At 36.8% G+C, this 27,941-nt stretch overlaps 1 protein-coding gene across 2 annotated transcripts in view; it reads left to right on the top strand.

Moving 5' to 3' along the window:
* The window catches only part of tsnax (translin-associated factor X), a 40,174-nt gene extending 13,895 nt beyond the window's left edge, over positions 1–26,279 (top strand). For both annotated transcript variants that reach the window (XM_041252866.1, XM_041252867.1), the window contains exons 5-6: positions 22,555–22,679; positions 24,369–26,279. In XM_041252866.1, coding sequence (XP_041108800.1) covers positions 22,555–22,679; positions 24,369–24,749 — 506 coding nt within the window. In that variant the 3' untranslated portion in view covers positions 24,750–26,279. The remainder of the gene's footprint in view (positions 1–22,554; positions 22,680–24,368) is intronic.
* Positions 26,280–27,941: the final 1,662 nt, after the last annotated feature.

Here is a 27,941-nt window from a genome sequence, read left to right as displayed (position 1 = left end):
CACATACCCAAAATTGTGTCCCATCCATCAAGTATACATTAACACAAAGGCTAAGAAACTCCAGGGATGTGCATTGTGGTACATTTGTCTGAAAGTTTAATCTCTGTGGCATGTAGTAGTCTAAAAAATGTCTGTCTGTGTATAGATACACAACACAGACACACTTTTGTTTTTTATATATATATATATATATATATATATATATATATATATATATATATATATATATATATATATATACACACACACACACACACAGAGTACACTATTCATGTGACAACGATACAAGATTCTAAGCAAAACGCCGCACTGCACTGGCACTCGAGGGAGAGGCTTCCGAGTGTGTTTTTTTTTTTTTGTAGCAATTGAGCCTATTAAGGCTTTGCGGACTTCAAGAGAAGCTGACCAATAATTTCTGAGGCTGTTTTCACATCGATGTCGGTAACCGGCATAGTTTCCCTAGATTGTAAACCAGCATTAGATGATATGTGGACTAAACGACTTCCGTGTCAGTTTGCGCAGTCCTGCGGTCCTTCCCGTCTGCCGCGAGCACAATAGAATTCTATACTGAACCCAACGTTGTTTAAAAGCCCAATGGTTGTGTCAACAGAGCGCAGGAGAGATTTTTCATTGGTTTTAAATATGTTTCTGAAATCGGAGGGTAGTTGTGAGGTGTATCTGTTGTGTCGAGTTTAAAAATTGCGTACTCCCTAGTCAGTTTTATAAGGCACTATTTAGTTTTAATAAGTAGATGCAGCTGCTGCATATACAGCATATTACATGCTGAGTGAGACTTGCATGGTGATTTCGCAGATGGCTTTTGAGTATTGTTACTGCTTGCCTTTTGAGTTTTCTTTGTTCTGTTGTGAATAAATAAATACCACAATGTTTGCCAATTTTTCTTTAATTCTTAATGACAGATAAAAAAAAGACTGAGTGATTTAAATGCTGTTTCAGTTATATGTTGACATTTTTACCTACAGAAAGTATGCTATGATAGCCATGCTGGTTGAGTTTGCAATGGACTTTACAATGGTAAAGATCACCAACACTGTCACCAGCAAAGCAACCCCAGACTATGACACTGCCTCCTCCATGCCTGACAGTGGGAACCACACATGCAGAACTCATGCGCTCACCCTCGCTGCATCTTACAAATAAGACCCAAATATTTCAAATTTTGTCTCGTTGGTCCATAAGACTGACTTCCACTCCTCAAACATCCAGTTTCTGTGTTTTTTGGCCCAGGCAATTCTCTTCCTCTTTTTCTGCACTCTTGACAATGGTTTATTTGCAGCAATTCTTCCAGTTAGACCAGCTTCATGCAATCTCCTCTGAACAGTTGATGGTGAACCATCTGTACTTCTAGTAGCATTTAGCTAAGCTCCTTGTACAGCATTTAGCTGGGCTCCTTTGAACAGCGGTATTAGCGCTATGCTTCAGTGCGAGAGGTCCTGGCTTCACGCCCACCCTCCACCTATGCGTGGATTGTCTTGCTCTGCCATGTGTGATACGCCTGCCTGCGTTAACCTATTTTGCTACTATATATCACACACACACACACACACACACACACACAGAGGGGGTGGTCACACCAAATATGGATTTGATTTAGATTTTTCTTCTGTTCACTCACTTTGCATTTAGTTAATTGATAAAAATAATCTATTAACATGTCTATTTTTGAAAGCATTCTTACTTTACAGCATTTTTTCACACCTGCCTAAAACTTTGGCACAGTACTGTATATCATTTTTTTATTTATTTAGAAAACAATTGAGTGCGAACAGCCAATCAGCTTCTAGATCTAGCGAGCTTCTATTTTGTATAGATGCCCCCTGGAATGTTGAAGTGCTTAACTGTGAATTATATTTTAAAATCAATCCGCGCAATACCTATTTTTTCCCTTAACATTCTAATCTACAAATAATTTGATAACATAAAAAACTACATAAACATACTTTCTAACGCTGGTCAAGAGACAAGGGAAATAATATCTGTGACAGGACACTGTAATTCGCAGCTAGTGGACAGCAAATTAACAGGGAAGACACGATTGGTCGATAATTCTGTCATCGGCTGGATCCAAACGCCCTCCTTCGGAAATAGCCAATCAAACTGCCAACCCTGTTTCAGTTCTTTCAGCACCAGCCAATCCAATATTTTCTAATAGCGATAGAGCCCTCTCGATGCGAGCTCTACTGTGTGGTAGATGACCTTGACTTTGGTTAGCGTCCTCGCCTATGGATCGGGACACATAACTCCAGTCGCGGTCATCTACCACACAATAGAGCCCGCATCGATGGGCTCTATCGCTTAAATATATACCGAGCATCAAAAGAAACGTATTATTGTAATACGTATTTTTAAAAAAGAAGGTATATAGGTGATAGACATTGACAAAGTGTTTTTGGTTTCTTTGTAATCGCACGATAATTCATCCTAGACCATGACACGCTTGAGTGACTGAAGAATATGCACATAATCACCTAATTAGTGAAACAGTTGATTGGACACTTAACGAATTTTATCCAAATATAAGTGATAAGTTTCATTTGATGCTCAGTATATATACCGCTTTACCGGGCAAACTGAAACTCTGGTGCTTTGTTTGGTCTACTGCCAAGACTGCTGTGGCCACTGACTGTGTACGAGGTTTCCTTGACAACAGTTGAGAAGCTGGAAGCTTCAATCAGTTCATACATCAGGAAATGGTTGGGAGTTCCACGCTGCCTCAGCAGAGTGGGACTTTATGGTAAAGCAATACTGCAGCTACCAATCTCTGCTCTAACCAAGGAGTTTAAGTGCGCCAAAGTCCGACTGGAAACTACATTAGTAGATTCACGCGACAAGTGCGTAAGGGTGGCAGCACCTGTGTTGAAAACTAGAAGAAAATGGGCGGCAAAGAAAGCTGTGGAAGATGCTAAGGCTGCCCTTCAAATCAGAGAGTTCAGCTCCTCCTACATGGCACAAGGCAACCCCAGCTTAACGGAGAAAGCTGGTAGTAAACGAGGTGCAAAAGCAAGAGGAGAGGATCAGGTGAGTGAAGGCCGTTTCCCAGGCCAAGCAGGGAGAATGGATGAGATGGGAGAGTGTGGAACAATGCAAGATCGGCTGACAAGACCTATGGACAGTGGAACAGAGCAGGATCAGTTTCCTCATCCGATCAACATATGATGTTCTCCCATCACCACAGAACCTAAACCTCTGGGTGGGTGAGGATCCCCTATGTTCCTCACCTGCAACATTAAGGCACATTTTGACAGGATGTAAGGTGGGTCTTAGTCAAGGACGGTTTACTGGGCGCCATGACCAGGTGCTGCGATGTTTGGCCTTAGCATTAGAAGGCAAGTGTAACCTGAGCAATAAGTTGCCACCAGTTCCATCAAAGCATTACACACAAAAGACAATATTCCTCCGTCCAGGAGAGCAAGCTGCTAGGACTGGAAGATGCTGGCAGATGTTGGTCAACGGCTTATTTTTCCACCACTAACCTTTGACCAGACATTGTCTTGTGGTCTGGATCAGCACGCCTTGTTCATCTAGTAGAGTTATCAGTGCCATGGGAGGGTGCTGTGGATGAGGCGTATGAGAGGAAGAAACTTTGGTATGTTCAACTAGCTATTGAAGCGGAACAGCGAGGATGGAGAGTCTGAGTTTACCCAGTGGAGGTGAGTTGTTGAGGATTTGTGGCACACTCTACAACTTGGTTTCTCAGAGATGTTGAGTTCAATGGCCAAGAGTTGCATTGCACAGTGAAGAACTTATCTGAAGCAGCAGAAAGGAGCAGCTGTGGTTGAGACGGAAAGATTCTGGCTGGGGATCTCAAGCACAGTAGAAAGAAAGAAACACTGATGTACGGGTAAGTAAGTTGGGCTGAGCTGAGTGGGGGATAGGCGGGGTGATGCTGGGATGACAGAATCACTGTTGAGCCCTCTTGAGTTGTCGTGGGCTAGTCGACAAAACGCAGAGGACGGAAGGTCCCCACTTGAAGACCCCAGAGATGTACCCTGCTTAGCTCAGTCCAGACGGTTGTCATGCTTATGCGCTGGGGAGAGCGCCCTGGGTTGATCCCCGGAGCCAGCATCGCAGCCGTTGTGTGTGCTGATCCCTGGAGCCAGCATTACACTTCAGCAATCAACACCAGACAGAAGGATATCTACATCATCAGATGGAAAGCAACGCAAATGGATGGAGATGCAGATGGATCACATTAGTTTACTGTAAAGCTACGTCTTAGTTGGTGGTTCTCTTGGCTACTCTCGTAATGGAAATCATTGTTTGTTTGTTTTGTTTTTTTTGCCCAGCACCTCCTTTCACACTGTATCAATAGTATATCTTGCCATCTCAATAAACAAAGCCACGGATACGTCATCTCCCATTTAAAATTATAAGAACTTATTTTTCGTTTGCGTTTTTGTGCATTACTACTGCTTGCAACTGCTTCAGTCACTAGTACCTGTAATCAGAAGTATATGGCTGAGATGCAGATGAGCAATCTTAATGAGAATCCCCTGAAGATGCTGACTGCAGAGTGTACACTGACAGCTATTCATTTTTATGCTTCAAAAAATCTATCAGGACATCCCTGTTAAACCAGTGCAGAAAATAACAAAAGGACAATGTTAAATTAGGAGAAATGAGAATTCCAAGTAGGATCGGGATAAACAATTCATGTAAATTGTCAGTTTTTTTTTAAATAAAATTAAAGGAACCAGAGTTAGGTCAGGCAAGACATGATGGTAAAAGCAAAGGTTGTTTTGAAATTAACAGCTTTTTCTAAGTTTAATTATGAAACAGAATCAGCTAATTTTGTCACCCGATTAAAAATAAACCCCCAAAACTTCAAGCCTTACTTGTGTGTGTTCGCATTTACTTTTTCCCAAAATACAGTACTTATTATATAAATACTATACTATATATTATATACTTCAGTGTGGACGCTAAAGTTTGAGCTGGATTAATTAAAATGTTTTTTAGTACAGTTCTCGAGATTGGTTATGTAGTGTGGACAGGGCCTAAAAGTAAATATCCTTGATGTTGCTGGCAAAGCCAAATATGAGGCTTATTGCTGCCACCTGCAGGACTGGAGTGTACCTTTAATCAATGCTGTTATATTGCAGAACCAGTTTTTTTTTTTTTTTTAAAACAAGCAAGTATTTTACGGTCATTTTGCTGCAGTGTAATAGATTACCATGAATATGCATGTCTGCGTCCATTTCCATTCTGTGCATGCAGTGAACGCAAGACAAAATATTTTTCCATCCAATGGATTTGTTTTGCGTTACCGCGACCTCTGTGTAATAATGTTCCTTTTGGCAATAACAAGGTAACATAATGCGTATGGTTTTTAATGGCATTAATAATATTTTAGTTGCTTTCCGCAAAATAAAAACTAGTTTGTCTCGTTACCTTTTCTCTATTGTACGCCTATATTAGAGGTCTTTTCTTTTTTTAAAGCCAAAGTACATTTCAGTTCAGTTGTAATCATAAATGTGAACGGCTCTTTATTATATTTTACAGGTGCACCCTCAGTCGCTATTGCTAATCTGTGTTCTCAGTCAGCCCTACAAGCAATCAAACCAGAAACAGTAGTGTCTAGTTATCACAACAGCCCTTAATTGCATGCGTGTGCACAATCAGGTTAACTGGCTTTAGTACAGAGCTTAATAAAGGCATTACAGAGATCCTGATTCCTGACAGGTACATAAACAGCTTCTTCAGTAACCTAAGCTGCTTTTGATGCAATACAATAAGGACTATTTTAGATTTAACGGTTAAAATGGTTTAACTGAATGTACTCTTTGAAGAACTGAAATTGCGTGCATATTAAAAAGTACTACAATATGACTGATGCATAGATATATAATATGTATCTACAAAATACATGTGTGTTACGGTAAGTGATTTATCTAACACACACTGTCATTTTTTTCCCCAAATGGTGCTCGCTATTCTCTTATAAAAAGCCTTTTTATGTAAATTTTTAAAAATGTTCACCCCTTTATGTATACATTGGAAAGATATGCATAGTTTTAAAAACCTTTTTTGACACATTTAATAAATTAATTACCAGACATATACTGATAGTTAAAAAGTGAAGACTAGACACAACAACTGTTTCACAGGACAAATCAGGAGAAAGAAATATAACGAGTAACATGTAACGAGTAATACAACACACTACTTTTTTTTAATAAGTAATTGTTAGGGACACTAAATTACCTTTTTCTGAACAGACGAGTAATAAGTAACGTGCCCAACACTGAATATTCCAATAAAACATTGTCAGTGGAGGATAAATTTTGTGAGTGCCAGCTAAACTTGACTGCATCATGGTTACCATCTCAAGGTGATATTTTTAACTGATAAAAGCTTGAGTCACTGAAATGATGGCTATTTATGTGTATTTCTAAAGATCTGACCAACAATACATTATGGTCCTGAACAGTTTTTGTAAATATTGCATTTGTCCAAGTCAAACCTCATTACCATCCAGCTTCTTAGGGATATAAAGCAGCAACAACTGAATCACTTGGACTTCACTGGACACATTTTGAACAGCAGATAGTAAATCTTTTGTTAATGCAAATCCATCTCCAGTCAAGATGATTTCAGCTTTGGTGTAGTTGTGTAAAAAAATAATCAAGTGTTCGTAGCAGTACTTTTTTTTTTTTTTTTTTTTACATATAATCAAAAATGCGTCAGTCAGTTTTCAGCCTTGTTTGTATTGAAGAGGTTGATAGATGAGAAGGGGTGTCTGTCTCCCACTAGCCAAGTTTGCATGATGTAGGATTAACCGGCATGCTGCAAACTAACCGCCAGTGCCTGGCCACCAAGATTAAATTTGGTGGTTTGAGAAAGATACATACAGTACTCTATGCGTAATTGCAGAGTATGTTGCGCAGATATGTGTCTCTGCCTTAATTACTTAACTTGTATTCCTTATTGTATCAGCCTGAGCCAAACCAGTCACGCTCGAAAAAATATGACACATACTGCTGTGTGACAGTGCTATACTTACAGTATCCTATGGTTGTACTATAACTGTTGTCTTATTCACAATAATATATTTTGGCATTGCTTATAGTGCAAGCCTAAAACATTCCCCAAAAACATAGTGGTTATTGCACATGGTTTTACTAAAGTGTTATTCATTTAAATTGTGTGTCTTATCTTGCTGTTAGCATTTTTTTTATATAATTAATTTGTTGAATGACTTCCAATCAGATTTCCTGATTGGGTAAATCATTTTTCACGTAGTGTACTAATTACTACTTGCCCCTTGTTGTTAAAAAATGACTTAAAAGCGTGTTTTCCCTCCACAATCTTAAAACCAGTCTTTGGTCAGACTTCATGTCTGCCAAGTTTCTAAGGAAACATTAAGGCTTATACGATTTTAGCAGTTATCTTGCAGCCTTGGAAATCATTTTTAGATTGTGGTCACAGTGGAATTGTTTGTACATCCCGATCGACGTGACCAGTTGCAGTTCCCACCATTTTTGTTTTAAATTTTTATCTTTTATTAGATTATATAACTACTTAATAATGTTGCAGATCATGTAGTAACCGGATATAGCGCAGAGATAACATCATGTTTTTGGTTTTGCTTTGGTAAATGGATGAGGGAGGGGGTGAGGGGGGGGGGTTTCCTAAAAGCCTTTTTAATGTATTATCCCCCAAACATAGCGGAGGCATATCTGTATGTAAAAACAGTGAAAGAAAGAGAGCTGCCTGTCCAGTTGTTCTGAAACTTCTTTTTATTGACAGTATCACAACGTGGGGGTCAGCATGTTGTATGCACTGTATATTTGTTTTCATGTCTATATGGAGGAGTTAGTGGTTAATTACTTTTTCATGATACTGATTTTGAATTTGCAGATTTGGTTAGGACATGTGTGTATAGTTGGAAAAGAGGATTGTAAACCAAAGACTGTAACATGCCCAGAAGATTGTGTACAACATTTATCTGTGTGTGTTTGTGTGTTTTTTAAACTGTACTCATGCACATATTTATAATTGATATTAGTTGTTAGTTTATTAAAGTGTACCATTATTCAGTCTTACTTTGCACTGTTTATCCTTTTGCAATTGAATCAAACACTTTTGATGTTTAGCAGCATAAATCTTGCGTCAAGCACTCAAACTCCTATGTTCTGTAGTGCCGCTGTCCAAAAAACAACCAACTTTTTTTTAAAATCTCTGAATTAGATCAGATTGATGACTTCAAAAGAAGGAAAAACAGAGAATGAAATAAGTAGGCCTGCTCAAAAAAATGTAAATCCAATGTAGCAGATCTGTCAAGGTCCATTTGTAAATTTGTTACAGTTAAGCTAAAACTTTTGTGACCTTAATTAAGGTTTGTGTAGTGGTGCAAGTTGCACCTTGTAGGTAAAACCATGATAAATCTGGCTCAGTTTGACTTTGCTTACAGTATAATTGGGCCATGTTGTGTGTGCTAGTGCAATGCTTTTGGAAGTTGTATTTCCCCTTTTACAGAAATGCCCCTCTGTATACATTTATCCTATGCCCATGGGTTTTCCCAAAGTTTATTCATTTTTTCTATAAATTTGAATGGTGCAAATATGAGAAGAAAATCTTGTCTGTCCAGCAGGGTGGAGCTGTTTCACCATATGCTATCTAATATATTGTGTAAATGCTAGATACATTAATTATAATCGGTCAAACAGAAATGCAATTTAAAAGGTATGTCACCCTAAATATGTTTATCAGCACTACTATCCAAGTACTGAAGCATCATTCAGACAGTGCACAGCTGATTTATTGCAAGTCATAAAGCTTACAACTGGAACTAATTTATAAATGTGTTTCTGTAGCTATAATGTAGTATTCTGTATAGTACAGGGCTGTCAAGCGATTAAAAAAAAAAAATCATTATTAAACTTGCAATTTTTTAAAATTCTAATCTTAATTTTGGTTTTAATTGCATATTTAATTCATACAATTACTGCATCCATCTCAGTCATTTGTTTTACTGATAATATTATTATTATTATTATTATTATTATTATTATTATTATTATTATTATTATTATTACCACCTATAAGGCCTTACATGGTCTTGGACCTTCTCATCTTCAAGATCTGCTGACCCCATATGCACCTGGTCGTTCCCTGAGATCGGAAAATGCTAATCTTCTGACAGTCCCTAGAATTTGTTTGAACTGTCGGAGCCAGAGCATTTAGTTATAATGCCTCTCGTCTTTGGAACTGGTTCCCGATTCATATCAGGAATGCTAGCACAATGTAATCTTTCAGATCCTGTTTGAAAATGTATTTGTTTGACTCTGTTTATTTGTAGCTGGATTATATATTAGACACAGGCTTTTTATATTTCTTTTGTAAAGCGCCCCGGAATGATTGCATGAAGACTTAACTACAATGTAAAATAAAATAAAAAAAAAACATGTACACATCAAAGTATATATTGAAATGTTTATATTTATGGTTGTAATTAAAGTTGTTAGTGGAGATATAACTATATACATATTGAACACATTTTTGGATAGTATAATGTTTAGAGAATAGTGTGTTGCTTAAAGGTTCATTTAACAACAAAAAACAGGAACCTATTAAGTGTTGTTGTTATTCTTATTATTAAAAAAAGTAACTGCCCAAAATGATATGGTTTAGAAAAAAAAGACGAACATCACCCGCTGTACAGCGCTAATGCAAAATGGCTACAGGAAAGCGAGTTATGCTTACAATTGAAAAAAAAGTTGGAAATACTTTCATTTCTGGAAAATGTAATTACCAGAGATAAAAATATTTTGGAATTGTAAAGAGCACTGTGACTGATATTAAAAAGTCTGCCTCAGAGATTTAAAAGTTTGCAGTCGTTGATAGTAGCGGTGGGGATTTTTAGATATATTGTTGCTCGAGACGAGTACTTGAGCATTTATAATTTCCGAGTACTCAAATCAAACGCCACTCTCCTGTACATACTGTACTAGTGTACAGTAGCTCTCAAAAGTATTCACCTCCCCTTGGACTTTTCCACATTTTATTGTGTTACAACATGGAATCAAAATGGATTTAATTAGGAGTTTTTGCCACTGATCAACATGTCCATAATGTCAAAGTGAAAAATAAAATCTACAAATTGTTCTAAATTAATTACAACTATAAAACAGAAAATAATTGATTGCATAAGTATTCACCCCCTTAGCTATGACACACCTAAATAAGCTCTGGTGCAACCAATTGTCTTTAGAAGTCACATAATTAGTTGAATGGAGTCCACCTGTATGCAAATAGGGTGTTTCACGTGATTTCAGGTTAAATACACCTGTCTCTGGGAGGTCCCACAGTTGGTTAGTACGTTTCCTAACAAAAACTATTTGAAGACAAAGGAACATTCAAAGGAAATCCGGAATAAGGTTCTTCAAAAGCACCAATCAGGGGTAGGTATAAGAACATTTCCAAGGCATTGAATATCCCCCGGAGCACAGTAAAGTCCATTATTAAGAAATGGAGAGAATATGGCACAATTGTGAATCTGTCTAGAACAGGCCGTCCTCAAAAACTGAGTATCCGGGTGAGACGGTATCTAGTCAGGGAGGCCAGCAAGAGAACACCATCCCTACCGTGAAGCATGGTGGTGGCAGCATCATGCTGTGGGGATGTTTCTCTGTGTCAGGGCCTGAATGCTCGTGAAGATAGAGAGCAAAGTGGATGCAGCAAAGTACAGAGAAATCCTGGAGGAAAACCTGCTGAAGTCTGCAAGAGACCTGGGACTTGGGAGAAGATTCATCTTCCAGCAGGACAATGACCCCAAACATACAGCCAAAGCCATACTGGAGTGGCTTTAAAACCCAAAAAGGTCAATGTCTTGGAGTAGCCCAGTCAAAGCCCGGACCTCAATCCAATTGAGAATATGTGGAAAGAGTTGAAAATTGCTGTTCACCAAAGGCCCCCATCCAACTTGATGGAGCTTGAGCAATTTTGCAAAAAAGAATCGGCAAAAATTGCAGTGTCCAGATGTGCAAAGCTGGTAGAGACTTATCCAAATAGACTCATGGCTGTAATTGCTGTCAAAGATGCCTCTACCATATATTGACTCAAGGGGGTGAATTCTTTTTTTTTTTTTTTTTTTAATTCTTTCTTGTATTTAATTTAGAACAATTTGTATATTTTATTTTTCACTTTGACATTATGGACTTTTTTGTGTTTATCAGTGGCAAAAATACCTAATTTAAATCCATTTTGATTCCATGTTTTAACACAATAAAATCTGGAAAAGTTCAAAGGGGGTGAGTACTTTTGAGAGTCACTGTACATACACCTCCCAAACATTGCCACAAGTCCTATTTTAAATGCTAAATTAACACACAATCAAGTAGTATATTATGCCGCCTTGTGCAGTTAATTGTATATGGTCAAATATTACTAAATAACGTAAAGTATTCAAATTCGTGTATCCACAGAACTTTACATTAATTGTAAAAAGAGATGCCTGGCCTGCCTGTTTGAAGTGTGTCTCAGAGGTCCTTCACTTCAGTAGTTCCAACATGAAAATAAAAGTTGTACTAAACATAAATGGCTGTTCGGTTCAAAAGCTTACAGAAAAATTTCAAGTTAAAAAAGCCTTTCACCTATGGGAAGATTGGGAAATGGGTTCCACGAGTCTGTGGTAATTGCAACTTTTTTTCAAAATGGGAGGAAAAACCAGCCTTGCCGTTATTGTTTTATGGGTCGGCACTGTATTGGGATAGTGTTATATTGATTTCAAAACTGCTGCATTCACGATTCACACGCACTGTCCTCATAGGGGATAACGTGATCACGCCCTGTTCGGCCAAATCTATAGTAAATGTTGTTATGGATGTTTGCTTTTTAATGCCATCAGTAGCTACATCCACAATTCAGAATGTTTTTCATTTAAAACTGTGAAGCATTGAACTTGTGTTTTTGTGGTATGGTAATTTTGTTTGGCATAATTGTTTACATACCACGGTTTTCTCGTAAGGTTCCTCGAAATACTTCCAAACGTGGCCTCCTTTGTTTAGAGATGCTATTTCAAATATAGACTCAGAAATACAGATTCAGAAAAAAACTCTTGTCATTAATGTTATTAGCCCGCCATGGAATTGATATCATACCACGCCTACTGCAGGCATAAACACACACAGTACACCAACGATCAACAAGAATAAAACCTGCTCCTGTGTCAATATTATGTTGCACTAATTAGGGAAACTACTTGGAGGTAACTGCCAAACCCCTTCCTTTTTATAATATTCACCCTTACTGTGGCACTAGAGCAGTCAGATACGCGATGGACTACTGTTGATAAATGAATCCTATCCTATTCCTGGAATAACAACTCAAGATCGACTAGCAAGACCTATGGACAATGGAACAGAGCAGGATTCGTTTCCTCATCAGATCAATATATGATGTTCTCCTATCACCACAGAACCTAAACCTCTGGGTGGGTGAGGATCCCTCATGTCCTTTGTGTTCTTCACCTACAACATTTAAGGCACATTTTGACAGGATGTAATATGGGTCTTAGCCAAGGACGGTTTACTTGGTGCCATGACCAAGTGCTGCGATGTTTGGCCATAACATTAGAAGACAAACTTAACCTGACCAATAAGTTGCCACCAGTTCCATAAAAGCATTACACACAGACACTTCCCTCGTCCAAAAGAGCAACCACCAAGAAAAGGTGTTAAAACCAATCCCGCTCGGGACAATTGGAAGTTGATAGAGACTGGAAAATGCTGGCAGATGTTGGTCAATGGCTTATTTTTCCACCTGAGATTGCCACCACTAACCTTCGACCAGACATTGATCTTGTGGTCTGGATCAGCATGGCTTGTTCATCTGGTAGAGTTAACAGTGCCATGGGAGGATGCTGTGGATAAGACGAAGAAACTTCAGTATGCTCAACTAGCTACCGAAGCGGAACAACGAGGATGGAGAGTCCGAGTTTACCCAGTGGAGGTGGGTTGTTGAGGATTTGTGGCACACACTACAACCCGTTTTCTCAGAGATGTCAGGTTCAGTGGCCAATAGTTGCGTCGCACAGTGAAAAACTTATCTGAAGCAGCAGAAAGGAGCAGCAACTGGCTGTGGTTGAGACGGAAAGATTCTGGCTGGGGATCTCAAGCACAATAGGAAGAATGCAACGCTGATGTACGGGTAAGTAAGCTGGGTTGAGTTGAGTGATGGACGGAGGAAGGAAGGGGGGTGATGCTGGGACGCCAGAATCACTGTCGAGCCCTCTTGGTGTCGTGGGCTAGTCGATGAAACACCAAGGATGGAAGGTGTCCACTTGAAGACCCCAGAGGTGTACCCTACTTGGCTCAATCCAGACGGTTGTCATGCTGATGCGCTGGGGAGACCTCACTGTAGTTGATCTCAGGAGCCAACATTGCAGCCACTGTGTGTGCTGATGCGCTGGGGAGGCAAAATAAGCTGATCCCTGGAGCAAGCATTACACTTCAGCCATCAACACCAGCAAGAAGGATATCTACATCGGATGGAAAGCAATGCAAATGGATGGAGATGCAGATGCATCACATTAGTTTACTGTAAAGCTACATCTTAGTTGGTGCTTATCTGGGCGAGAGCCAAGTTAAAATCAGCATGATTTTTTAACTTCCGTTCTCATGTAATGAAAATCTTGCCCCCGTCTCTACAATTATTTGCTGTTAAATTGTTTGAACCAACTGCTAAATCACAATTGTCAGTTTATTACTCCTCTTAAAGCATTTCAGATTATGCTGTATATTTTCTTATCAGTTTCCTTTAATATATATGTGTATCATTATAAGAATAATTATAATTTTATATAAAAAAAAAAAAATATAGTAGTCATTAGACAGATCATAGGTATTGCTCTGGTTCATTGTTGTTGTGCTGGCGTATTGTAGAATGCTTTCTTTGACAAATCCATGAATATTTAATATTATTCTGTAATCAATCTGTAGGTATGTGCAGTCAGTGTTACATAATAATTTGTATTTTTTTGATACATTAAAAAATATATATATATATATAAACCACTGCGTCATATTTGGTGACGCAACTCTATTTGTCAGGTTGAGATGAATTGATGTTTTCAGGTCCCAGTAATGACTGTCTGCATACTATATATATATATATATATATATACTATATATATATATCTATATATATATATATATATAATATATATATATATAATATAATGTGTATGTATATATACACACACACACAGATGTATTTAAAAACAATAGAACCTGCAATAGGAGTCGAATTTTGTTACATCTCATATCACTGCCTCGCATCAGCTGTGACAGAAAGACACTTACTGCCAAAACGGGAGTATTTTGTTTTTGTTTTTTCTGCACACACTTCCCCCACCCCTCTGTTACCAGGGTTGGCAGGCAGCAATCGGCACAGAGCACAAACTAACTAGATGCTGATAAAAACAAGGTGTATTAATAGTACGTTTAAAAAAAAAAAAGGAAGCGTCAAGAAATAATCAAGACAAACACATAATTTACTGGGGTTAAAAAAAAAAAATCTCCAAAGAAATTAACATGTAAAATCACAGAAGTTAATTGCGATTAATTGACAGCCCTAGTACAGTACCTAGATCAAAAAAAAATCTTCGACATCTTCGAAAATGTATTTATTTTTTTTATGCTGATGCGTGCAGTCCAACACGGGCATACCACATTTATATCACACTTCTGTCACACAGTCTGATTTTCGTCGAGGCCTGTGTTCTAGGTACTAGCAATGGCTTAAAATGCCCTTCACCTTATGGTTGTCAGTTGTTTAATCCAGCTGAGACTATGTGAATGGGTTACGGTATCCTCATTGGGGTTTTAGGCCTTCACGTCACAGCTAGATGATGAATATAAAGAGACTAAGCTGTTTTCTTTGACCCTTGTCAAAAGCTAGGATAGTCACATTGTGGGGGGAGACTCCAGTGAGATACCTGTTCTGTACAGGATACAGTAACCAGGATGTCGATGGTCCATCAGTATTCTACACGCCAACAAATATGTGAACAGTATTGGGATTTATATACTGCAGGTCTGTGTTGGCGAGTAATATGAAAACTTAAATTTTGTAACCACTAATCCAATATGTACCTATAATGTCAAGGTACTTATTTACAGAGCTATTTTGAACCATTCAGCCTAATTTATGCATGTAGGTGTTTATCTCGGGAAACCCGTTTTTTAAATTAAATTTAAAAACATAAATATCTAAAAAAATAACTTCACAAAAAAAAAAAAGATGATATGGTACCTAGGTTAATCTTGGATAGATATGAGAAATTAAGTGTTTTTTTTGTTCATTTTTGAAGGAGAATCCGCTCCTAACCAATACGTCGTCAGCAAGCGCATAAAAGCTCTGTGTACTATTCTTTCTTGTCGCTTATTTTTGTTTTGGCTGCTCAGTCAAGCACTAGGAAGCTGAAACGGTAGTTGACCGCTTAGAGCCTGGAGGAAGGGCTGCCCTCAGCCACGGATTTCCTGAGGTTTCCCCCTAAAAAATTTAAAATATGTGAGTAGGGTTTTTTCCTTTCCTGAGTGCTGAGCGGTTCGTATTTAGTGTCTCAGCTGCTAATTTTCATTAAATTCAATATTTGGGGGTTAGGTGGCAGCCACTGTGGGGTGTGTTAATTATTTATTATTATTCTCCATTCATGGTTTGGCGGACTCTTCTTTTGAGGGGAGGTGGCTCATAGCCACGTCCTATCTGCGGCACTGGTATGCATGTAACTGTTCATGTATTTCCAGCCGGCCTCGCGCAGTTAGCCGTCGGGCACCCGAAGACGAGACCTCCGGCCAAATTTATCTTTCACTCGGGGCCTGAGTACCCCCACAGTCATCGGGCCCTGAGCGCCCTTCACAGTCATAAATCATCTGCAGTTGCAATCGCTATCATCATTATTCATTCAGTGCCATTCATTTAAGTGGATTCTCCATGCAGAATTACTGCAGGCACACATTGTTTGCAGCATGCAAGGTGAAAAATGACATGTTGCTTTGTTATCTTGTTTTATGTAAATGCACCTTAAACAGTGCAGACAGTGACCAGATTCGAACAATATGAGGGGAGGGGGGGTCTCCTTCGGATTCCTGTCCGATGCTGGCGAAAGTTGAAAACTTCATGTGGGTTGGGGGGGGTGGCGGTATTCATCGGCTTCCAACCAAATCTTCAGCTCACATTGTGTACGTGGGTGCAAACATTCTGCAGCCCTGCTTGATACAGTACACCTTTTTGAGTTAGCCATGCATACTGTGTAAACTACTGTAAACAGACAGTAACAGTTTGTGGTTGTCCTGTTTCTCTATGGCATATTGTCATTAGAACAATGACTCTGCCATTCTGAAATGATAAACATACACAGCCGTTATCAGATGCATACCAACTAACCATTCCAGTCCTTATATTCATTGTCTTTTTCCCCCTGACATCCTTTGTGGTGTCACATGTCACTTAAGCTATTAATCATCTTGCTATGCTGTTTGCCGTTCAGTGTAATTCATTATCCTGGATCACTGCTAATGCAACATGGTGCAGTGCAGATAGATGTTGAATAAAACCACCTTATAACGGCTATGATCTTTTAGGTTTTTTTGCGACTCACCCATAGCTTCAGTCTTGGAGAGAGATATCTGTTTTGTTCTAAAAACAGCTCAAGCAATCGATGATGGCTGGAAAGTACACATGTTCTTATATGCTGGTCCAATCTGATAAGTGCTGTGTCTTTTTTACGTAGTTAACTAGGCAGGATGGAAACATTTCCTTTTTTTAAAGAGATGAACTCCTCTGAGTATATTTTATTATAATTAGTGTTTTCTAAATCTGCTGGAGGCAGCAAAGAGGGATTTTAACTAGAGTTGGCTGGAGCTGTCTGTTTACTTTAGAGGCCTGGCTGATTTTACGTAAATTGCAGAGATCGGGCGATAGCCTAATGATACATAACATGGTGGAATGTTGGTATCAGTACCCTCATACCAGTGTGTTAACCAGTGTGATTCAATTGCCAGGTTAGATATTTTCACTCTTTTGAGAAGACTGAGAGGTTGATTTGATTGACCTGTACCCCTTTTTGTGACCTTTTAGTATATTTTTTCCCTGTTGAACTGTAAGTTGATTGAGACCATAGACACCTAACCCATTGGGCACAGGGAGGGGGGCAAACCTATATTTTGCCACTCTGCTTTTTTTGCTCAGTGTATACACGCTATTATTCTATGTTTTGTTATGGTTTTTCTTTTTAAACTGTTTAAAATGTAATAAAAAATGGAAAGTCATTCAGAAGTTGAACATAGATTTTAAAAAATAAATAAATAATAACACAATAAAATGTACCCTACACGAACATTGGTTTGACCCATAGTCCGCACTGCACAATTTACACAGATTTTAGTTTGTTTTTATTCTCTGTTAAGTTATATTCATTGAAAAAAAGGCAAGAGAGAACTACACAGTTATTTATATAAGGGTTAGTAGGATCGTGTTGCTGCTCTAAGTAAAATGTTATTAAGCAGTAGTAATAATCTGAAGCAGCAGTGTTTCAAAATAACAAGCCTGTAGGAATAACAGTAGGCTAGAATTAGTTTTTGTTTTTTAAACTCGTTCTTTCTTGAAATATATTTTCAGCTTTCATATTGAAGCTTGTGTAGGCTACTACTCATCCAATCAAACGAAGTAGGACTTTTCTTGAACCGTTTAAGACATTTTTGAAGTCAAGTAAGCTTATTGTGTATGAAAACGACAATAGTGTCATCTTACTTTAAAGGCAGGTACCTGAAACCGTAAGGTAATTAAAATTGTTTGCTTGTACTCTTCCTGTCATCCTGCGCGCTGTAAGCCCTTGTTAAAGATGTAAAATAATGTACCTGATCCAAACAAGTGTTAAACTTGCCCGATTTATTTCAAGTAAAAAATATAAATGTTTTAAAACTAGCAAGAAATGACTTGGTTGCACTGGTAGCAGTTATATTATTGTAAAGGTGTTTTGTTATGGGCAAACTTTGCCCCCTAACTCAGTGGACCATATTTAGAAGCAAGCACAAAGGCAGACATCATTTCTCAGAGGAATAAGATCATTTTAATTGTAATTAAACAAGAAAACAACTCTTGACTGGTCATTTAGCAACTAAGTTTATACTGTTAAATGTGTACTGTTGAAATTGTTTTACTCAGTAAAAAAAAAAAAAAAAAAAAAAGTCTTTGCATTTGCTTCAGAGTTAAGTCTTTTTTTTTTTTTTAATAGTAAATCAGTGCTTCTGACATGGCAAGTATTTTGAACTGCCTAACTTGGGGAATAATTACCTTCAGAAGAACAGTACTAGCTTGTCTTTCTTTGTTGAACACTTTCCTTTAATAAACTGCATGTGGAAATTCTAGTAGTATACAGAGACACCATTGGTACTGTTTGGTGCTACGTGCATATACAGTCGACTCCACTAATTTTAATATTGGATAATTGCATAAATCACTTAATTGCATGACATGCAGATGGTCCCGTTTTTTAGTGCATCATTTTCTATGATTGTATCATGTGGTTAAATGAATATCGGCTAAATGTATAATTCACTTAATTGCATAAAGCTGAGCGGTCCCAAAGTCCATTGTACATTGTATTTTAATTTGGATAATTGCAGAATGCAAACAAATTTCAGAAAAAAAAGAATATGTGAGTGTTTCAGAAATAGCAGGGACGTAGAGAGCATAGCAACGGCATGACCGCGGGAAAAGCCGTCAAGAAAGACGCACATCGAATCTGTAAAACTCGAGCCTCGGCTCAATTCTAATTCCATTTCCATTTCCAATCCCAGTTCCCTTTTATACAATTCAGTTTTACAGCATAGTCTTTACTGAGGTTTGTGCCACAGGCTTTATCGAGTTACCTGACAAGTTCATTCAGTTGTATACAGTATCTGTTTGCTCAATAAAGCCTTTATTGTAAAATGATTGGAATAGGAATTGAATTGGAAAAAATGGAACTGACCCTAAATCTGCACGGTACGAGCCATCATGAAGGCAAATGGTTGTCAGTCTTATAACCATTTTTTACAATTGTATATCAGCTGTTTGCCCAATTCTGTGCATACTTCCATCAGATTTTTGTTTTGTTCCGTTGCACTCCATAAGATCTATAGTAAGTGCACACCTGTTTCATTTTTCACTGTATTCCAATGACTTAGTTTGTGCCAGCTGTTATATATTTGTTATATACTTATGGGCATCTGGCAAGAAATGCATTTTGAAAAACTGTGATGGGCATGTATACATTACAATTTCTAAATTATGTAGACAGCCTTCTGCAGAGCCTTCAGAATCTCAGAAAAACATCAGAAAAGGAAGTCGGCAGGTGTTTTAAATCTGAATTGTAGTTCAGATGAAGATGAAACTACAAACATTTCATTCAAGACTGTCACTATCAAATTGGAACAGCTCAAATGACTTTTTAAATTGCTGTTAGCTTTTATGTTAATGTTGACAAATGTACAGATATTTAAAATAAATAGCTCACTGTGGGATCACCTCAGCTAATACAATTCAAGTAGGCTAAATGCTGCTAAAAGAAAATGAGAGGTCAGCTATCTCTAAGTTATGTATATAATAGTAATACGGTAACAAATGTTCTGTACGTATGAATTCCATGTTGCTGTATACATCTGTACAGTGATCAGAAATAAAAACAGTTACTGTCAAGTTACTTTGTTGCTACTATTGTCAGATTGCTTCGATGCACACTGAATTAGGAACAAATAAAAGAACAAAATGTATTTCCAAAATTGCTGTACAAAACCTTGGCTCTGTCACTCGATTTAGATTTTGAGTAACATAGACTGCGATAAAAATGAAAAGTGCTTGTTCCATCCCTGATCTTTGCGTTGCCATGTACCATTTCCTGGGATGTGTTTAGCTCTACAAAGAGGCAGGGCGAAGGCACAAGGTGACTTGCCTGAAAAATCACATTGGAAAACTTTGGCTTGGTTTGAAACAACAAACAGTAGATGAAAATGCACCCAGAACTGTCTTCAAAATAACCCTGTAAAATAAGAATTTTCTTAAACAATTGTCTAAAATTCTGTCAGATAGTTAAATACAGTATCTAAGTATTGGGACATCCTGTGTCATATAAACAGCTTATAGTAATGTAATGGAAAATTTCACGTGTACTACAATGCTGTTCAGCCTGTGATTTTGGGGTTTGACTGTGATGATACTAAACTACTCTATGCATCTTTGTATTCTGACTTCCAGACTGACATGTATATACATGTATATAAGTCTTATTTGTTAGAGCAAAACCGAGATTTCCATTCTGCACAAATACTAAACTAACTTTTCATCCCCAATTGTCTCGTTATTTGGAAGACACATTTGTTTGCATTTTGTTTTTGTTATGATAGATATCCCCAAAGAAAGAATCAAAATAAAGCAATAATCTTTATCAGTCTATATAGGACAATTTTGTACTTATGCAAAAGTGTGTTTTATTATAAATGGTCAGCTATTAAAAGTAAAATCTACTATTAAAGCTAGTAACAATAAAAGGAATCAAATGGATGATTTGATAAAGTTAGCACATTTGCTAGAAAGTAAACTGAGCCAAAAATGAAACTGCCTTTAAATTTCCTTCAGAAAAAGATTGATGGCAGACACGTCACTTGCTATTTGGTTGAGTCCAATGAAATGCTAATTCTTAGTTTAAAGTTTTGACAAGCCTATTTATCTTGGTATGAGTTGGCCAGGCCTTTACTGATATGACCTGCTTTGATGTTAATTGCAGTTTTAAAATAACTGAAAACACTTATCATTCCGCCCTTTGATTATTAACCTCTGTTTACATGGGGACAGTGAATGAACGTGGGGTTATGCAGGCTGAACATGTAGCTTTTCTTATCTGTTCGAACATCTGTTGTGTTAGTCAGTAGTGCAGATTGGTATACATTTGGAATTGCATTTGTTTAATGAAATGAAAAACGTGAGGAGCAGTGCACATAACCTACATGTGATTAAAATCACGGAGAGTATAACTGTCTCAAGGACATTGTTATTTAAGGAAGTTACCCATCCATTTGCTTTCAAAACCTTAAAGCACATAATGCTCACCAAGTAATTAGCGGTACCTAATACAAATCACTATAAACCTATAGGTGTCATGTTTCCCTAGAAGAAAGACACAAATATGACAGACGTGTATTGATTATCAAATCATTGAAAACCAGTAAGTGGTTACTGCCAAGGAGAGCTATGATATGTGGCGTCTTCTCTGGAAATGCAGTGCAACTCTTCTGCACGTATCTTGTGAACAGAAACTGATACCGATACTAGAAATATATATATATATATATATATATATATATATATATATATATATATATATATATATATATATATATATATATATATTTTTGTAGAAAGAGGTCTCGGCATTGATGCATGAACTTTTGGTATTTGTAAAACTCCAAAATAGTATAAAGCTGGTGATGTTTCTAGAGTTGAACATCACAGCATGTTACTTTCTAAAATGAGGAAATTAAAGATAGTGAATGGGCACATTGGCATTCCACTACAGTGGATTACATTTAGCTGAAAGACAGCTATAGAGGGGAAAAATTATCCCAATATTGGATCATTTAGAACTGTAAGGGGAAGGTAAAAACATAATAAATGTCTTACTAGTTCCATTTTTTGTATTATAAACATGAATACCTGCTCTTGGGAAGCTGTGTTTGAGAATTCATTCTATACAGTAGGATCCTTGGCTGTGTTCCAGAAATGCATTTATGCTCCCTCAGGTCAAAGCAGGTTTCCTCTGGGTCTGTATGAGATGGTCAATTCTATTCTAGGAGGGAAAGGAAATAAATAATACAAAACAATAGTGGAAATCTCAAACCTGTTATATAATAATAAAAATCCTGTGGAATGTATTATTTACTACATGTATTTGTAATTTGTAATTTTACTGTTTGGTCAGTGTATTAGTTGACTTTGTGTGATGGTTTTCAAAAGGGTTGGCAGAGGTGGTTCAGGTCAGGATTGTCCGTCCCTCAGCTTTTATTGATTAAAGCATAAATGTAAAGTAAAAAATACTATTCAGTACTATGGTCCTAATATTTACATTTAGAAAAAAAAGTGTGGACTTCGCTGGTCCAAACAATTATATGACATGCAGTTACGTGTATATTAGGCATACTGTATATAGACTGGTCAACACACTCAATTCCATAATTCATGACAGCCCTGTAATAGTGTCTATGGTCACACACACCATTTGGCGTATGGCACGGGTGGACAGATGGGACCTTTTGGATATTTGCATAGTTCCATCACTTGTCACCTCACTTGATACCCGTTTTACATTAAAATGATTAGGTGTGGTATTGGTGCTTATTCACGTGCAGAAATATGACAGAGAAAGGCTTCCAATGAATGCAACCTGTATACATAAATGTAATAAATAGTAGGTTCACTGTGTAGAAATTGTTTTGTTTGTATTGTACCGGCCCTGCCCGTCTGCATAAAAATAAACCCAATCTTTCTTTGTTTCAGGGATTCAGGAGTATGTGGAGGCAGTATCTTTCCAGCATTTTATCAAAGAACGTTCATTGATTAGCCTCGAGCAAATCAATAAGGACTTGATTTTCACTGAAGATAAACAAAATGAAGAATCTGAGGTATACTGTAGTTATTATTTTTATAAATTAGAGCTAGGATTAGGTAGGGCTAGGAATCACGAAGCAATCACGATAAATTTGTTTAGTCACAGAGGAAAGCCAAAATGGTGTGTGAAGTCACAGGATTGAAAATTATCTTTTTTTTTTTTTTTAATACAATATACTTAAAATTAATCTGAATATATAAATAGGAAAACAGGAAAATTAGTCTAAATGTATTTATGTATCGTGGTTTTCCTATCATCAGATTCAAGTTTTAATCCTGTAAATCAATAAGCTTCACAGTTTATACTATAAGCAAAAATGTTTGTTTTACATAACATTCGGTGGTTTTCCTACAGGACAGCAAGCAAAAACTGTAGGTTTTACATACCTCTAAAATATAATGTTTAAAAGGACTGTGTAAATCTGTTGCTTCTGCTGTGGTACAGTGTGCAGTTATTTTTATATTTTGGTTTTTCAGATTCTAAGGCCTCTGCTTTACATTTGTGATATGGTGTATCCAAATGTTTGTCACAGCTGGCTTTATGACTGCAATCTACCGGCACGTTGAACAAAACAATAAACCTCCGCTTTCATGAAATACATTTTTAGGGTATTGTGCTGCTCGTGACTGGTCACTTCTTTTTGCTGTTTTGCTCATTTTTAAAATGTTTTCAATGTGGTCAAGTATTGAGTAGTGTGAACAGCTGCATTACAAAGTAAGGCAACCAAGCCACTTCAACATCAAGAGCACATGAAAAAAGCTTTTTTTTTTTTGTTTTGTTTTGGTTTTTTTGTTTTTTTTAAATGGGGTAAAATAACAGACATGAACAGAAATCACAGAATCCATGACACCTGTGACCACAGTGACTTAATCCGGTAATGCTTTATATTGTGTGGCATAACTTAATATTAAATAGATATGCAGTTGCATATTAAATTGATGTTAAGTCCATATTTAATAAATATGCAGTTGCTGGTTTCTTGCTAAATGTTAACCAAATGTCGATTTGAAAATGTAATTGCACATCACGTCCTTTTATAATACGTTTTGTCACCCTTGAAAATATGTAATAATTTCCCATTGTTTACATGTTTAATTGAAAATACAGTTCATCTGACTTAAATGTTAAGGGAAAGTAACAAGGAATAATTCACCATACATTTAATATCAATTGCATATCTATTCAATATGAATTTAACATTAATTTAATATGCAGTTGCATATCTATTTAATATTAATTTATGCCACGTAATATAAAGTGTTACCCTTAATCCCAGCCTTAATTATAATACATGCTGAATGATAATTTTCCTATGAACTTCACTGTTTTACAGTCTATACAATATACACCAAAACTGTAAGGCTGTAATACTATTTCTGGTGACATGTCGCCAGAAACCCTTGATAGAATTACAGCCTTATTATTATGTTGTTGTTGTTATTGTTATTTACTCACAACACATACATTCTAGTTCCAAATGTGTAATTTTAAAATTGACTTTAGAAAACACCAGCTGTACATCCTTTATGAAATAGAAGGGAGAAGGAACCTTCAAGGAACATAAGCTGAGAGCATACAATAAAGTAAACAATGGCCAAGGATTGCAAGAATAATATAATACATGTCATTCAATATGACAGAAAGGGAATTGCTCTTAGGAATTACTGCATTAACTGTGTTTTGTCTGCCTTTCCATTTTAAGGGTCTATCCAGTGATTCCCAGGATGGGAAAGACAAAACCGTCTGCTTCCAGGTGACTCCAACAGACTACCTCTTAGGAGTAGCGGATCTGACTGGAGAGCTGATGCGCATGTGCATTAGCAGTGTCGGCAACGGGGATATAGATACACCCTTCGAGCTCAGTCAGTTCCTGCGCCAGGTCTACGATGGCTTCTCCTACATCGGCAACACCGGACCGTATGAAGTCTCAAAGAAGCTGTACACTTTGAAGCAAAGCCTGGGGAAAGTAGAGGATGCCTGCTATGCTTTGAAAGTGAGGGGCTCCGAGATCCCGAAACACATGCTAGCTGATGTGTTTTCTACCAGAGCTGCTCTGATTGAGTCAGATGAAGGAATTTCCTAAATATTGTATACTGTACTGCCTGACAGTTGATTAGTTTTGGTTTGACATAGATACTGCCTTTTTCCAAAACTTTAGCAAAATCTTGAAATATTTAGGGTCATTTTTTTAGGGCCCTCAATCAAAATGCAGTACTCTGGATTGATCTATTAAAGTTTAATATTCATTAAAAAAAAAAAAAACTGCCTACACTGTTAAAACCCAACAATAGTCCAGAATAATTTGACTCTCTCACTTTTTGTAATTTACTAAAACCAGAATTAAAATAATATTTTGCAAACAACTGGAAGCTTTATAATTAGGGCCCACTGTATCATCACTTAGAAAACCCTCATCAGCTATTAGTTTGACCATGGTTATACAAGTCTTAAGCATGTAACAGAGTATTTTGTTAAACGTTTACCGAAAATGTACTGTTTTATGAGGATCATTATTGCTTCTTTAGACATTGCGCACCTGGGTTCATTAACTCTGGATGTGAATAATGAAGGGAAAATGTAACAAAGTGTACTTTGGTAAATTAAAAAGTATAAAACAACAGTTTGGTACAACCTGTTTAATCTGTTGGACATAGTTTTCAGTTTACAAAAACAATACAAATACACCATTTACTTTCCAAATTCTATTTTAATATTTGTTGCTACCCTTCACCTTGCTTTTTATGAATTTGATTGCTTCAATACTGACATTTTAATTATTTTGTCTCTAGCAGTCAGTAAGTCTTTTCATGGTTTAATTATTATTTTTTTTTTGATAGTTCATAGACATCTCTTGCTTCCTGATCCCAGAAAAACCATGCAAGACTTCAGCCTTTTTAACTTGACTGGTTCCACCTGTTTCATAAATACATGTGTCACAAAATACATAAACCACATGTGAAGGACAAAAGGGTTCAAGGAGGGTATTGTGTGCAGGCAAAAATAGCTGGATAACTCCTTCACACAATGGGAGATTGTGTTTGAATTTAGCAAAGATGCCCGTTTTGACCTGTGCAAATAATGTTAATATGATTTAAGGTCAAGGTGACTTAAGGCTTTGAGCATCTCACTTTGATCCACCAACTGGAATGACCGAATACCAAAGAACTGATGGGGCCAAGAGGTATGAGTAATTGCAGGCTTACACTTGGCCAGATAACTAATCTCAAAAGCAGATGACAGCCATCGAGAAAAATTGAGCCACAATATGTTTCCTGATTATTCTGCCTTCTTCGTCCCAATGATCATGCCAGGTAATTTTAAGGTGAGATGAAAACCGCAGACTGCATACGGTAGGACGCTTCATGGGGTGACAGCAGATAAGAAATATTAGAATTGGAAAATACAATCGGATGTGAATGTTTTGAAAGTACACTCCTAGGTAAACTTTACATGTTTTGTGATTGGAGTATGTTGCCTTTCATTGTTTAAAAATATTCTGTAACTTAATATACTGTTTTACTTGATTGTAGAATTATTATTATTTTTTTTAATATCTAAGCTTTCCATGAACACTAAAGGGCAAAATAAAACCAATAAAAAATGTTTGTTTAAACAACAGCAGTCTTGTTTTGCTTATTAGAGATATCCTTGAGATAAAAAGTTAGTAAACTCTGCTAGGGTCGTTTGTTACAGGCATATCAGATCGATAATCTCAGTAGGCACATTGAATAGATGAGTCACTGGAAGATACCATGACATGAGATGAGTATTTGAGGCCCTCTATTTAGCTTGGGTGACTTCTCAACTGACCTAAAGAATAGAAAGATATTTACAGAAAGTATCTTGGTAACACTTTAGTTTAGGGATCTGATATAAGTGATTATAAACAATCTATAGAAATGCTGTTAATTATAGAATATGGTTAGAAATAATAAGGCTATTCACTTTTGGCATTTTTTGTTGTTTATAATCGCTTATAATGGATATAGTCTGTCTTTTCAGGTCTGTTCCCTTTCCATGCCTGTGTCTGTATTTATCTGTCTCAGCAATTGTATGGGGTTGCTTTTGTTTTTGCAAAACAGTTATTATACACTTGTTTTTTTTTTGTTGCTGTTGTTTATAACCACTAAAGTGTTACCAATATATTTGGGGGATATAATAAATGTGTATTTGTAGAAACGTAGTTATTTATGAAATAATAATATGAGTGATTTAACAAAAAAAAAGTCCAGAATAAATAAGAACATGTGCCGTGAATTCTAATTAAAGGAAATATAATTTAACAATGGAGTGAAAAAAGAAAGTTACAATTTTGTAGACTTCACTGATATTTGTATTGTAATATTTACTGATTAATATTTACTAATTATCCTGCTTGCATATTCACATTAACTGATTTCTGATGAAGGTCTCAATGGTCGCATTTTAAGGAAAAAGCCATTCTTGGGAAAAATCACAAGGACAATCGCTTACGGTTTTCAAAACGGCATTTGAATGATGGATATGAGTTCTGGTCAAAGGTTTTGTGAAATGATGAAATCAAAATCAAGCTAGTTGGTCACGCTGATAGTTGTTATGTTTGGAGAAAGTCTGATGAGGCGTACAAAGCAAAGAACCCCATACCTACTGTCAAGCATGGAGATGGTAATATCCTTCTATGGGGCTGTTTTTCCTCTAATGGCACAGGAAATTTTGTTCCAATACATGGTAAAATGGATTCCATAGCATACCAAAAGATATCAACCAATCATCTGAGCCCCTCCGCTACAATGATCCAAATCACACATCAAAATCTACTTCAGAATGGTTAAAAAAGAATAAAATCAAGGTTCTGGAATGACCTAGTCAAAGTCCCGATCTAAATCCGATTTGAGAATCTTTGGTATGAGTTGAAGAAGGCTGTGCACAAGAGAAGTCCTGGGAATTTGAATGAACTAGAACAATTTTGCATTGAAGAGTGGTCAAAAATCATGTCAAAAGCTCATTGACAAATATCCTAATTGTTTAAAAGAGGTTATTATTGCTAAATGTGCCTCAATTAGCTATTAATTTAATTTTCCTCGTCAGGGTATGAATACTTTTGAATTGGCATTTTTGGATTTTTACAAAAAATTGCTGGAACAAATCATGTAGACATATATTTCTTGTAACTTTTTTTTACCTCATCCACAAAAGCAAAACTTTGCTGCAAAAGATTTTTCCTATAATTTTTTGTTTTTGGGAAATTTCTAGAATTTCTAAATTTCTAGACATTTTTCACATTTCACAGATCTTT

This window comes from Polyodon spathula, chromosome 6 (genome assembly GCF_017654505.1).
Source record: "Polyodon spathula isolate WHYD16114869_AA chromosome 6, ASM1765450v1, whole genome shotgun sequence".
Classification (NCBI taxonomy): domain Eukaryota; kingdom Metazoa; phylum Chordata; class Actinopteri; order Acipenseriformes; family Polyodontidae; genus Polyodon; species Polyodon spathula.
Note: the sequence above shows the minus strand (reverse complement) of the source record. Positions and strands in the feature narration are given on the sequence as shown.